Source organism: Nannospalax galili, unplaced genomic scaffold, assembly GCF_000622305.1.
Source record: "Nannospalax galili isolate Female #2095 unplaced genomic scaffold, S.galili_v1.0 scaffold251, whole genome shotgun sequence".
NCBI lineage: Eukaryota > Metazoa > Chordata > Mammalia > Rodentia > Spalacidae > Nannospalax > Nannospalax galili.
Window position 1 is genome coordinate 1,492,581 of NW_008329576.1, and position 14,773 is coordinate 1,507,353.

Genomic DNA, 14,773 nt, shown 5'->3' on the forward strand with positions numbered 1-14,773 from the left:
TATATTTTTTTCCCTTTTAAAATATTTTACCTATTTTTATTTTATGTGTATGCGTGTATTGCCTGTGGGTAGGTAATTGCGCCTGTGTTGTGCAATGCCTGAGGAGGACAGAAGAGGCCGTCAGATCCCTTGGAACTGGAGTTACCGGCAGTTGTTAGCTGCCATATGGGTGCTGGGATTTGAACTCGGGTCTTCTGCAAGAACAGCCACTGAGCCACTTCTCTAGCCCTAGAATATGTATTTCTAATACCCTTACCTGCACAGTGGGAAGTTACTTTTTTATTTTGTGATTGGGTTAACCCAGGCTGGCCTTGAATCCACAGCAATCCTCCTGTCTTCGCTTCCCTAGTGCTGAGATTATAGGTGTGTGCTACCATGCCTGGCTTGCAGAGTGGGCTTTAAGGGTGGTTTCTGAGGTATGGTCAAGGTTGTGGGGGAAGTTGACTTGTACCTGATGAGTTTTCTATAAGAGGAGCTGTGGGTGTACTCCTTACCCTCCTGTATGCAGGAAACTATTTACCTCAAGTAGTAGCAACTTCTCTGAGAGGAGATAAAATATGCCACCAGATAGTTTTCGCCATAGTTAAGAGTTTGAGAGGCCCAGGTCCTGCTGAGCTGTCATTGCCATGAGTGTTCTGTGAAGTACATTCTTTAAACTTGGCAGCACTTCTGTGAGTTGGAGGCATTAACACCTGTTTGGCCAATGAGAAAACCAAACCAGGAAGAACCGTATGAAATTACTTGTATTCGACTTTTTTTAATGACAAGAGGGGCAGTTTCCTGTGATTCAGCTCACTCACTCCCTCAGGTCAGACATGGAGAAAATGGCTCAGCTGAGATTCAAGCCAGTTCTGTGTGACTCAGAGCTCATGCTAGGGCTGGGGACATAGCTCAGTGGTGGAGTGTGTGCTTAACATGGTCAAAGCCCTGGGTTCACTCTCTGGTACCGTAGGAAAGGGGTAGTAGGGGACTGGAGAGATGGCTCAGACGTTAAGGGTGTGCTGCTCTTTCAAAGGACTCAAGTTTGATTCCCAGCACCCACATGGGGTGGCTCACAATCATTTGTAACTGCCAAATCCAAGGGGAACTGATGCCTCTGGCCCCCTTAGGCACCTGCACTTGTGTACTCTCATCTGTACACACATGCTCACACACATAGGAACACACCTGATTTTTTTAAAAATCTTTTTTTTTTTTTAAAGCCCATGTTCTTTCCACTAGCCGTGCCGCCTTCCTCTGGTCTCAGCTGTTGCTTGGTTATGATATCTCTCTTTACCTAAGTCATCAGCTAACTCATAAATGCTTGGTGAAGACATAGAGGAGAGTGGTTTACCCCTACAATCCCAGCACCTGAGAAGTGTAGGCAGGACAATCAGGAATTCAAAGTCATCCTGAGCCATAGAGCTAATTCAAAGCCAACCTGGACTATGAGACACTGCCTCAAAAAGCCAAAACAGGAGCTGGAAAAATGGCTTAGCGGTTAGGAGTCTTACTGCTTTTTTCAGAGAACTTGAGTTTGGTTCTCAGAGCCCATGTCAGGAGGCTTGCAACCATCTGTAACTCCAGCTCCAGGGGACCCAATGCCCTGTCTGGCTTCTGTAAGCACCTGTACACTTGTGTGCACATACACACACACACATAGACAAACACATATACTCAAAAATTAAAATAAATCTTTGTTTAAAATATTTTTAAAAAATATTTTATTATTTTTATTTTATGTGTACGAGTGTATTGTCTGCATATGTGTAAGGGCATGCATGCCATTCAGTGCCAGAGGAAGTCAAAAGAGGGCGTTGGATCCCCTGGAACTGTAGTTATGGATGTTAGCCACCATGTGGGTGCTGGGACTCGAACTTGGGTCCTCTGCAAGAACAATCAGTGTTCTTAAAAGTTGAGCCACCTCTCCAGATCCTAGGTTAAAATTTTTTTGAGTGCTCATATGCTGGTATGAAATTCTCAATAATTTTTTTTTCAATTTTTTGAGACAGGGTCTTGATATATAGCTCAGGCTGGCCTTGAATTTGTGGAAACCTTCCTATCTTCCAAATGATGGGCTTATAGGTATGTGTTATCACAACTGTCTAGGTAAAATTTTAACTATGTCCCCGTATTTAGTTATTATCTTCCCAGGTACTAAGTAGCTAAGGGAAAATCAGAAAAGGCAGCAGGGTTTTATACACATTTTAAAGGTTAAAATCATTAAGTGAATGTTTTGTGAGGGGCCTGGAGAGATGGCTCAGTTGTTAAGCACACTTGCAAAGATCTGGGTTCAATTCCCAGCACCCACATGGTGGCTAACAACTGCCTGTAATTTCAGTTCCAGGGGAATCCAACACCCTCTTTTGATCTCCAAGGGCAATGTACAACATGGGTGCACTTACACGCATACACTCATACACATAATAAATAAAATATTTTAATAAATCTTTTGTTAAGAAGATGTGGGGAGAAGTACTTTAGAAAAGTTTTTTATTTTCTTTTCTTTTTTTTCTAGGAGGGACTGGAGAGATGGATCAGTGGTTAAGAGCACTGCCTGCTCTTACAGAGGACCTGGGTTCAGTTCCCAGCACCAACACGGTGGCTAACAACAGTTCGTAACTCCAGTTCCAGGGGATCTGACGCCATCTTCTGACCTCTATGGGCATTGCATGACATGGGTGCATTTACATGCATGCAAGCAATACACTCACACACATAAAATAAAAATAACAATTAAAAAAAGTTATTTTTAGTCTTTTTGAGACAGGGTCTCCCTGTAGCCCCCAGTTGGCCTGGAACTCACTATATAGATCAGGGTGGCCTTGAACTCACAGAGATATGCCTGCCTCTGCCTCTGCCTCTGCTGGAACTAAAGGCATGCGCTACCATGCCCGCCTATAAATAAAATATACAAAATTTTCTAGGAAGCAAAAGAGAAATGACTTGGCTAACTATGACTAATTTCTATTCAAGGAAAAAAAAAAAGCTGGGTGTGGGGGCTCACACCTGTAATCCCAGCACCTGAGAGGCTAAGGCAGGAGGACTACCAGTTTGAGGGTAGCCTAGATACAGAGTGAAACGTTATCTTAAAACACAACAAACAAAACAAAAGAAAACAACAATAATGGAAAGAAAAGAAGGCAGTAAGCACTTAATGTGGTCTTAAAAGAGTACACTCCTAAAATTCTTATTCTGTAGCATATCTTACTATGTTCATTTCCTATAAAAATGTTCACATTGCTATTAAGTTTCTGAAAGAAAAGACAAACTGCCCACACACAGATCTCTTCTCAGCCACTGATGTTCCAGCAGAAGCCCCACCATTCACCTGGTCACAGCACATTCCTCATGGACATTTAGCAACAGGAACAAACCCAGCTTCCAGGCTGGGCTTGCACTGTCAACATACCAAGCCAGTGCTCTAAGTTGTTTGGTGTTCTTACCACTGGCAGAGCACAGAGAAAGAGTTTTAATGGTTATATATTCACCTAATCTCTTGTGGAAACTATAACCATTATATCCCAATTTTGTGGCTATTATTACTGAAGAAAATCTAAAAGTCATTTAAGGTAGATTTTAAAAATTTAAATAGTGTTGGTGGTATTTAACACTGGCAAAAAGCAAAGCATGGTGTGGTGGTGCTTCACTGTAATCCCAGACTTGGGACACTGAGGCCAGTATGGACTATACTTCAAGGTCCTGTAAAATAAAAGAAGTTAGGCCTGTTAGCACAGGCCTCTAATCCTATCTACTTGGGAGGCTGAGGTAGAGAATCGCAAGTTCAGCAATCAAAGGCCTAACTGGGTTACAAAGTGAGTTCAAAGTAAGCAACTTACTGAAACCCTGCCTCAAAATAAAGAGGGCTGAAAGTGTAGCTCAGTTGGTAAAGTGCTTGCCCAGTAGCACGAGGTTTGGGGTTCAATCCTTGATTCCCCTGGAACTGGAGTTAAGGATGGATCGTAGCTGCCGTGTGGGTGCTGGGAATCAAACCTGGGTCTTCTGCAAGAGCAGTCAGTGCTTTTAACTGCTGAGCTACCTGTCCAGCCCCTGTTTAAATATTTTTATGTGTATGAGTGTAATGCCTGCATGTAGGTGGGTGCACCCATGTTGTGCAATGCCCATGGAGGTCAGAAGAGGGCCTCAGATCCCCTGGAACTGGAGTTACAGACGGTTGTTAGCCAGCATGTGGGTGCTGGGAATCAAACCCGGGTCTTCTGCAGGAGCAGCCAGTGTTTTTAACCACTGAGCCATCTCTCCAGCCCCTAAAATAAGTCTTTACTAATAAAAATAATAAAAAGGTACACAGAGGACTCAAATACAGAGGACGAGGTCAACAAAGTTCTCACTTCATCTTATGCTTCTGGTCCTTTGTGAAAGTCTGTGTTTTTAGATGTGTAATGAATGGAGGGCTTTGCTTTGGGGTAGCAGTTTCAAGGCCTTGAGCCTTCTGCCTCTTGTCTTCCAACAGCTGATGCTTATGGCTGTTCTGAACTGCCTCTTCGACTCTCTGAGCCAGATGCTGAGGTGAGCAGCTATTCTTGATGTTGATTTGGAAAAGAAAGTGCCTATTCCTCAGGCTCAGGGATTTGTGAGGGATATACAGAGGTGCCCACTACGGAATTAGTTTAGTATGAGAGTTGGTATTTGGGGGTAATTCACACTGAGGAGGACTAGGTAGAGAACATGGCCCTCCCATAGAATAATAATTCCCTTACTAAAGAAGCAGAGTCCCGCTGGGCGTGGTGGCCCATGCCTTTAATCCCAGCACTTGGGAGGCAGAGGCAGACGGATCTCTGTGAGTTCAAGGCCAGCCTGGTCTACATAGTGAGTTCCAGGACAGAGGACAGCTGGGGCTACAGGGAGACCCTGTCTCAAAAAGACCAAAAAAAAAAAAGCAGAGTCCCTGACAGAGGAAGAGGAAGAATAAAGAGTAGACTTCTGTTCCTCTCTCCTGACTTTCTCTTTTCTTTGGCAGTACTGGTGATTGAAACCAAACCAAGGCTAGGCAACTGTTCTGCACTGAGCTACTAACCCAATCCTTTTGTTTTTTATTCTGAAACAAGGTCTTACCAAGTTTCCCAGGCTGGCCTAAAACTCACTCTACTGTAATCCAGGCAGCCCCCCTGCCTCAACCTCCAGAATAGCTGGGATTATAGGCGTGCACCATGGTGCCCAGCTCTGTATTTGCTCTTGGTGTGTTTTGGTCTTTTTCAGACAGGGTCTCCCTGCAGCCCCAGTTGGCCTAGCACTCGCTATGTAGACCAGGTTGGCCTTGATCTCACAGAGGTCCATCTGCCTCTGCCTCCCGAATGCTGGGACTAAAGGCATGCATAACCATGCTGGCCCTGTGTTTGCTCTTGTAATATCTAATGACTCTTTCAGTGTTTTGAGCCACCCCCCACCCAATGTGCTTTTTGGGCTTCATCCTCTGCATTTGAAGTAGGGAGGGGTCCCAGGTAAGCCATCCCTGCCTTGAGAATAGAGGCAACACTGCGAGCTTTCTACCTCGGCTCTTAGTCTTGCCTTGTGTATAGAACAGGACTGTGCCTTTTGCTCTCTTTACCTCCCCACTAGCCTTCTGTTCCCATGTGTACAAGCAAGAGAAGAGATATTTGATACTTTTCTGAAAACATTCAAGTCTCTGAAGTTCACCCCCACAGCAGCTCCTAAGTAAAGGCAGTTCAGACAGCCATCCGGAGTAGCACAGCAGGCGCTCATAGCCCACAGACCAGGAGGCCCAGGGCTCAGGTTTCCCCAGGAAGGGGGTGATTTATTTACCAGCCAGGTGAATGAATAGACTTCATTTCAGGTAATCTGGAGAAAGGGTTGTACTGACGGATGTGACAGGCCACACGCACCAACCATTGCCTCTGCTAGACTGTTCTTAGTCCCTGGTTGGGCTTTGTTTTAGGGCCCAAGCGGAGCTGGAGAGGGAGGGCAGAATTTGGAAGTTTCTCAGAGTTTGAATGTGGATACACTCAAACTTGGCACCTCCTGCCACTGCAACTCCAGATTGAGTTTGAATTCTACTTATTTTTTTCTACCTTCTGGTATCTGCATATGAGTAGCATCATACACAGCATCAAGGCAGGCAGGGGAGAAACAGCAGCTTGATATTACCAGCCTGGAGTCAGAAGTTGGCAGTTTTGAATCTCTTTCCTGACATCCTGATCCCTGTTCAGCAAATGAGGATGGGATGAGGTTGAGAGCAGCATGGCTGAAAGGCCTTCACCAAGCTCCCTTTTTGGTGTGGGTAGTAGAGACATGGATTGGTCTAGTTTGGGATCCCCTGTTCAGACCTTGTCACACACAGGTTGGTTTTTCTCTTCTTTTGGGGACTCAGGAAAAACGTAGAGAAGCGAGCTCTGCTGGAGAACATGGAGGGGCTCTTCTTGGCAGTGGATGAAATCGTAGATGGAGGGTGAGTTCTCTGCCTACCTAGATCTAGAATGGGGACAGGAGGTGGCTGTCCATCAAGGGGGCTGACTAGCCAGAGAGCCTGTCCCCACAGTAGGTTGGTCCTTCGGGACAGAGTAAGCAATGGTCTTTTTTGTGTTTCTAGGGTGATCCTAGAGAGCGATCCCCAGCAAGTGGTGCACCGTGTGGCTTTAAGGGTAAGTGGGGATGTGCGTCCTTCATCTATCCACAGGTCCTCCAGAGCCAGGCCTGCTGAGTGTGTCTGAGGGTCATGCTCATAAATACACTCTACCTTTTTCTTGTACTCACATGCATAGAACCTTCTCTCCTTTCCATCTCAGTGTTCCAAAGAAGAGGGACAAAGGAACTCTTTTTTTCCTTTCTAGTGTGGTGCCTAACATCTCATATAGTGTTTGCAAAGTGGACACTTAATGTAAACATATTAAATGAATAATGAAGTGAATGAAAATTTTAATATTCATGGTTCTAAAACTATAAAGGACCTTGAACTTGGCTTACCCCTCTTTGAGGATGGATCCAGTCATATGAGGCAGAGGACCGCCTTTCCTGTCCGCCTTGCGTAACCCTCAGGAGGTACTTACCTTGCCAGTACCTCTGTCCTTTTTGGTGCTAGTGGTACCAGAAAGGGGCATCTGAGTTAACATCAGGAATCTCTGAGTCTGCTGGGGTGATGATGCTAGGTACAGAGAGACCACTGCAGAGATGCCTAAGCAAAGCAGCTCTCCCATTCCCAGAATGTCCCAGCTCTGACCTCCACAGAGTGAAGGCTGCCAGTGCCGGGTAATGGGAAATCTTCTCCCTTAACTGCCGTGGGCTCCATTTGCATAGTTTAATCTTCTCCTCTAACATATGTCTCTATGTGGCAAGAGAGAGGGTTCCTCCCCTCCCACTAGCTCCCCCCTTCCCCTTCTCAGGCTGCTGTTGCAGCAGTTTATTTCTTCAAATTAACATGCTGTCGTTACCCATCAGGCCTTGCGGGATCCATTAAACTACCCCTGGCTCCCTTCATCCTTTCCCCGGTGATATTGATATTCAGGGAAGGTCTTCTCTGACTAGGGAATCGGGCCCCCACCCCCCGAGTTGAGGATCAGATATCCTCTGATTACTTGGAATGAAATAAATCTTTTAAGAAGTTATCCTGCCTTAAGAGGGTGGATGAAATGACCCTTTTGTGCTCATAGTCCCTCTGGCCAAGGTAAAATTGTAGCTCAGTCTTTGTGAAAGGGACTGAGAAGTTTAGGGCATCTGGCCCTACCTTCAGTTTAAGGGACCACCTCTTCCTCTACCAGACTCCAGTCTAAATGCTTGTCTTTATGCACAGGGTGAAGACGTCCCCCTTACAGAGCAGACTGTGTCTCAGGTATGATGCTCTCCCTTCTTCTCTGGTGGATGGGGTCACTAAGGCTAGCTTAACAGAAACTCTGAACCCACCAAATCTGAATGAGCTCTCACACTCAGTCATCTACCTTGGCTCCCCTTATTCCAGGGATTGGAACTCGCTCAGCCCAGTGCCCCCAGTCCTTTCCCTTTCTCTGAGCAGTGGCTGTCAGCCTTACTCTATACCCTTCAAACCCTCCCTGCCTGCTGCCTCAGTCAGTGATTTATTCCCCAGCGGAGGCTTCCTTAAGCAGATGGTCTGTGTGCCTGTGAGCACACTCTCCTCTTATTATTCAAATGAGGGCTGAGCTGGAAATGTATATTCTACAATATGCAGGCTTTGCAGATCCATCCTGCTACCTTGACTGCAGATAGACTGTCTACCTGGCGAGGTGGGGGACAGCAAGGGAGGGGTTTTGGTTTTGCATACTAAAAATCCTCACCAAAGAGTCCATCTGGGTGTGTAACCCCGTCTGTATAACATGTATCCAGTAACCCCCAGTTTTTTTTTTTCTTTCCTCCCAGGTATACCTCTTCTCTCTTCATCCCCCCAGTGGATTTGAATTTGGGGGGAGTTTTCCAAACTGACAGTCCTCTAGGGCCTTAGCGGGCTTCTATTCTTCCACCCTCGGGATTTTCTATTCCCTATTCTAAGGAGAGGGAAGGCAAGTGGGGGGAAGGTCTGTATAACATGTATCCAGTAACCCCCAGTTTTTTTTTTCTTTCCTCCCAGGTATACCTCTTCTCTCTTCATCCCCCCAGTGGATTTGAATTTGGGGGGAGTTTTCCAAACTGACAGTCCTCTAGGGCCTTAGCGGGCTTCTATTCTTCCACCCTCGGGATTTTCTATTCCCTATTCTAAGGAGAGGGAAGGCAAGTGGGGGGAAGGAGAGCCCTGGCCTGCTTGCACCCTGGCCCAGCTAGCCTCCCTCAGTGCTGCCTTCCTTTGTCTCTGTAGGTGCTGCAGTCAGCCAAAGAACAGATCAAGTGGTCACTCCTTCGATGAAGACGGTCTATGCCCAGCTCCTCACCCCTCAAAACCCCCACTGCTGTGGCTTCTCATCCAGGCCCCTAATTGATGCTCTCAGGGTCATCTTGGAGAATCACAGGGGACCCTTGCATCTCCTTCCTCTCTGGGGTTGTCCCCCTTCCTTCCTTTTTCTGGGAGTAAAGTACCCAGCAGATTTGAATGAGGCAGGGGAAGCACAGGCTTCCTGGCCCCTCCACCCCCACATTCTCTCCCGAGCTCCTTGGCCCTTTGCTGTGGCTGCACTTCAGATCAAAGCAGAAGAATGTGCTGAGTGTTTTCCTCCCTTTGCCTTAACCAGCCTTCATCCCACCAGCCCATATGTACAGCAAAGGAGGAGGGCTCTTCCTGCAGCACAAGTAGGGGTGGAATGCAGGGGCCGAGGATTCACCTCAGCGGCTTCTCTTCCTTCCTGCTGCCCTGTCCTCCACCTTGGACAGATTTCGAACAGCTTCCTGGGAGGGGACAGGGTGGTGGGAAGAGATATAAATGCTCTTGGACAGGACTCTTGAAATACATTTTCTATCCTGTTGCTGGCCATCAGCACCCAGGCTACTGTGGCCCACAAGTGGTCCTGGGAGGATCCCACTCTGGCTCTGTACCATGCCTCTCTACCTGTGTCACCCTGAGATCGATGTCTGCTCTGTCCTCCTATTCCTAGTGCCCTGGAGCAAAACCAGTCCTTGGAACTAAAACTACTTTCTAGTCTCCAGAAGAGTTTCTGCTCAGAATGGAGAAAGGAAGGGGCCTTAATGCCTGGGGCCTTGAGGTATTCAGTCCCAGTCCTTTTTCTTGGGTCTGCACTCTGCCTTCCAGCTCTCCCTCTCTGCCTCAGCCTTCCATAGAAGCTGAGAGTCTGGGCCTAGTCCTTGGCTCAGTCAATGCCTTTCCGCTGAGGTTTGGATTCCCCAGAAAGACAGGATGGAAGCCCCACTCTGGCTCTAATGTTTCCCCTTGACCCCACACTCCCTCCCTATGAAAACGTCTTATGAAAACCTAGCTAAGACAAGCATTCTGCCCCGTGCATTGGCTGATGGGAGCAGAATTGAGACGGCCCCTGTGCAAGAGATGGAGTCAGGAGACACCATCCACCTTGTACAGCTCTGCACCAGAGGAATAAAGCGAATCTTCCAAACTGCCTTTGTGTGATGGTTCTGTGCCTCCCTTTTTTGGCTGCTATTCCTGTTCTTCCAGCCCCCCCCCCCAACTTCATCTTATAATCTTTCTTCCCTCCTACCTCAGAGACTCCCCAGCAGTCCCCCCCACCTCCTAATTTACGGGACTCTTTCCCTCCTTGGCATCTCTCCGTCCCCTCGCCTGGAAATTGGCGCCAGGGGTGGGGTGGGGATGGTATTTTCTCAGTGGGAGTCTCAGGGAACTGAGTTCTCCCTCACACACCCCCAAAGCCAGCTGCCTGCTCCCGCCTCGGCCATTAGTAACCCAGAGACGCGCACCTGCGTGGGGGCTCTCCTCCAGCCCCGGCTCCCTTCCTGCACCTCCCACTCCTGCTCTGAAACGGCGCTGAGCGGGTTATTTATCGGAGCCAGTGCTGCTCCAGAAGGTCAGGACGGTGGTGTAAATAACCTCTTCTCGCCATTTCCCCGTCCCTCCAGAGCCTGCTCCCCTCCCCCTCTTCCACCTTTATTCGCACAAATGAATGTGGCTGGGCTGGCTCAGAGCCTGGCCCTGCATCTTAATGGGGCGGTGAGCTCACAAGATGGATTTAGCTGGGGGTTTTATGGTTGCTGCGGCGACAAGAGAATGCTTTGGTTTTCTTTCCCCCTTCCTCTGCAGTTGTTTAAGGAGGGGGGAGTATGGGGACTCTTCACTGCAATTTGAAGGGTCTCAGTCACCTCTACTGCTCACAACATGGGCCTTGCAAATCCAAATTGGGCCAGGATGAGGGAAAGACTGGAGGGATGGGAAAGCCTCTGCAGAGGCAGGCAGGGCCAGGGCCGGACAGTGCTGCCAGCCAGTCTGTGGAGACCTGGAAGGCTCGCCGCTGCTAGGCACCTGGGCCTAGGATCTGGCTTAGCAGATAGAAAAAGATGCACCGGACCTGCTTTGGAGCTGGAGGAATGCCCTCTGGCTAAGCTAAGCGGTGCCCAACCTTAGCCCCTAACCTGCTTCTCACAGCCCAGCTTGGTCCTTCCGGAATCGAGAATTTTTTTTTTTTTTTTTTTTTTTTCTATTGTGACGGGGAGTGCTTCCATGTTTTCTTTCTGTATTTGCTTGTTATTGATATATAGAAAGGCTACAGAATTTTGTAGAATAACTAGGCTGGCCTCGAACTCAAAGATCCGCCTGCCTCTGCCTCCTGAATGCTGGGATTAAAGGCATGTGCCACCACAACTGGCTCAATGTTCTATCCAATTCTCAAACCCCAAATCCTCTGAGCTTGCTTCTCCTGCCTTCTGTTTCCCACTAGGATGGAAACAGTGCCCTGGCCTACCAGGTCCCCTGGTTAGCTATTTTCGGACTTAGGAAACCCATCCTTAGTTAAGTGAGGCAAAGACAGAACAGAGTCTGATGCACTCCCTCCCATGGCCTTGTTCTGTGTGTTTAGGCCCCGTCGTCTATTAGTGAGCCTTTCCGTCCCTGGGGTCCAGGAGGCCCCTCCTCCCTTTTCCCCCTTCTCCTTTGGCTGGGAAAGAGACTACAGCCTGAACAGTGCCAGACACCTGCCTGCCAGATGTGGCGATTCCCCTTACCCTCCCACCCCCACCCCACTGTCTCTTCTTTCCCCACCCCACTGAGCTCAGGCAGAGAGAGCCCCCCACAGAGTGATTTATTGCTGCAGTCTCTTCCTCAGGTTCCCCTTCTGCCCCCCCACCACCACCCATGCCCCCTCTCTTCCCACAGAGCCTGGGCAGCCTCCTTTCACTGACTTCAGGGCCCAGGGCTGGGTGAGCCCCAGCTTCCTCCCAGACTGGAGAAGGAAGGGCTGTGGGAGGGGTGACTGACCCCTGCAGCACCCCTGGGAGAGAAATCAGCAGCCAGGCTGAGTACAGTGGCAGCCAGAGCTGATGTCATTCCCACCAGGGGAGGATGGGAGGTGGTTGTGAAGGAGGCTGGGTTGGGGACCAGCATTCTAGGACTGGCTGCTGAGGGCAGGGGCCACAGAAATTCCTAGGTAGGTCAGAGTCCACCATTGGGCTGCACTGTAGACATCACAGTTTCACATCTCTAGCTGGGTCTCCAGGCCTTGTCTCTGGAGCTGTGTGTCATGTAACCCCACAGATGCCCCTTCAGAAGAACCTCAAATACTCAGAAACTAAGCCCTTGCACTTCTCTTTGGTGTTTGCCTTCTGTGTCCTCTCCCCGGGTCCCTCCTTTCAACTCTTCTCCCTTAGCAGCCCTTCTCTCTCTGCTCACCTCCGGAGTGCCCCTTCCTTGGCTTCCTTGCCACAGCAGAGCCCACTAGGATCCCAGCAAAGCAGGGACTCACATAGAACCCCTCCCATCTCCCCTTGCAAAGGTCTCTGCTGGGTCAGAGCAGGGTTCCTGGTGGGACTGAGGTAGGGTTAGAGTGGCAGCAGCTGGACACATGGAGAGTCCAAGGAAGGAGGGAAGGAGGGGCACGAGGAGGAAGAGCAATGATGGTGCAGAGGCTGAGAGCAGAGAGTGTGACAAGCTGGAGAGAAGCAACAAAGGAACAAGCAGGGCTGGAACAGAGGAAAAGAATGAGGCTGGACAGGAAGCCAGTACTAGAAGGCTGCCTGCCTGCCCGCCTGGGAGGGGCCAGGCGAGGGGCAGGCTGGCTCTCCTGGGCTCCCTCATGCTGACAGGTCATAAATCTGCGTGTGTGTGTGTGTGTGTGTGTGTGTGTGTGTGTGTGTGTGTGTACACGGCACACGGCACACATACGTGGAGTTCTGAGGTGCCGAAAGGGATGATGCCCACAATATTATTCCCCTGTTTCTTTTAGCAGCTCACATCCGCCCCCGATGGCCTAGTATTCTTGATGCTCCAGAGCCCATTCTGAAGGGACATCCTCATCTTCTCAGGGACCTGGCTTTCTCACTTGGAATGCAGGCCTGCTGGAATGTTCTGTATCCATAGAATAATCAAGAGGCCCCATCCCCACACTGCCCACCCCCATGACTGCCCACCAGCTGCTCCTGTCCATCTTCTCCTCCTACTCTTCTTGTCTATCCCCCTCCTCTACAGTAACCCCTCCCCCAGACTCTGACCCTCAGCCTGCCTGGGGCCTGGGTCAGAGGGGAGACAAAGACAGGATTTATCACCAGTATAGAGAAGCAGCAAGAGAGCAGGGCTAAGGGCAAAGGCTGACCTCCTTGGGATGGGAGGGGACACCAGGCCGGATGCAGAGACTGGAAGGCTGGAATGGAAGGCTGGGTTCTCCCGGTTTCTGCCACAACTCCCAATGTTCTTATACCCAGTCTTGCTCTCTCCCTTGTCTCTGAAGACTGAAAATAGAGAAGGTGCTCCTCAGGCAGTGTTTGGCCTCTGAAGGAAAACTCTAGAAAGGAACAGATGAGACCATGTCACAGTGTCATTCTCTTATGGATACTAAGATTTGGAAACTGAAGGCAACCAAGCATGGTCATTGTCTGGGACTAGGAAAGAATTCAAGGATGACTGCCAGATATGGTACAGAGGACTGCCATCTAATATAGACAGAGACCTCACAAGGTGCCTGATTGCCAGCAGAGAGGGAAGTAAGGGTCCTGAAAGATGGGAGGAGGGTTCTGCCTGAAAATGAAGACGTGTAACTGGCTAGGAGTTCCTAGCTCCTACTCCTCTGAAGTGGCCTTCCTCCCTGAGATGTCCACTCAGGGAGCAGCAGAGCCCACCTTTACAGCAAGCTCAGTTGGCCTGAGTGTCACTCAGCAGACAAGGCATGCGATGGAGTAGAGGACAGTTTGATATAGGGGTTCAGAGAAACCATACTGCATATCTGTAGGTGGAACCTGCAGCTCCTAGAGGAACAACCCCCCACCCCGAATCTCAGTGCCCCTGGTACCCAACACCCTGCTTCCTGTCTTGCCCTACTGTCCTGGGAGAAGGACTGCCAGACTGGATTCCAAGTGTGGCCACCGGAAGCTTCCAGTCTACCGTCCCCCCTCAGTCCCATCAATACATTCCCTGCCAGGGCTGGCAAGGAAAACTTGGGGTCTCCTCTGACTCCTCAGCAAGCTACAATCAATCATTGTCTCAAATTTCTGATGAAAGGCCAGAGGTTGGAAATTTTACCAGGAAGGGTCATGAATTGGGAGAAAACAAAAGAATTGGGGGGTGCATGAAAAGAGAGAAAAGAGCCTCTCTTTTTCCTTACTCCCCTTCCCCCAATTGAGGAGGCAGATTTACAGCCTTGATGGGGGCGGGGTAGCATAAGGAAGACAGATCTGCAGTCCTGCCCTCTGAGTGTCTGGGTACTCAGCTTTAACTCCCCCATTACCATCAATCCCCATCTTGCTGCCCATCCGTCTTCTGACATCAGCTCCTTCTCCTCTCTGTAGCCCAGGCTTTCTGACCCTAAGTGGCTCTTAAAGGGCCAGTCTAGACCGTTCTCTCTCCACCCTCTAGGCAGCAAGCTGGTGCCTGTGTGCATTTGCGCTGTGGCCATCCTTGCTGAAGCCAACATCATGGTGGGTACAAGGTGACTCATCCCCAGTTCTCGTAGACCTCCCTCATATGATGACCCCCATCTTTGTGCTACTGACTCAAGCCTAGAGCAAGCACACGTTGCTGGCCAGGGGTCAGAGTCAAGGCTCTGGGGGCTGAGAACTGGAGGAGACATGTCCTAAGCAGATCCTTCTTCCCTCCCTGGTTTCCTGGAGGCCCAGGGCAAGGGGTGTTTTTAATTCTCAGCCAGCAGTGGAGGTGGACAGGTTGAGGCTAGGGGCTCCTAGGAGATGCTGGGCCCCACATTCCTAGCCTCCTTTCCCAGGGATCCAGGCTGTGGTGGGCTCAGTGGGAGACTTT

At 49.4% G+C, this 14,773-nt stretch overlaps 1 protein-coding gene across 1 annotated transcript in view; it reads left to right on the top strand.

The window, feature by feature from the left end:
- Window positions 1-9,964, top strand: part of Copz1 (coatomer protein complex subunit zeta 1) — a 28,922-nt gene extending 18,958 nt beyond the window's left edge. The window contains exons 5-9 of the mRNA XM_008839132.2: window positions 4,451-4,506; window positions 6,326-6,403; window positions 6,545-6,596; window positions 7,742-7,780; window positions 8,756-9,964. Coding sequence (XP_008837354.1) covers window positions 4,451-4,506; window positions 6,326-6,403; window positions 6,545-6,596; window positions 7,742-7,780; window positions 8,756-8,803 — 273 coding nt within the window. The 3' untranslated portion in view covers window positions 8,804-9,964. The remainder of the gene's footprint in view (window positions 1-4,450; window positions 4,507-6,325; window positions 6,404-6,544; window positions 6,597-7,741; window positions 7,781-8,755) is intronic.
- Window positions 9,965-14,773: the final 4,809 nt, after the last annotated feature.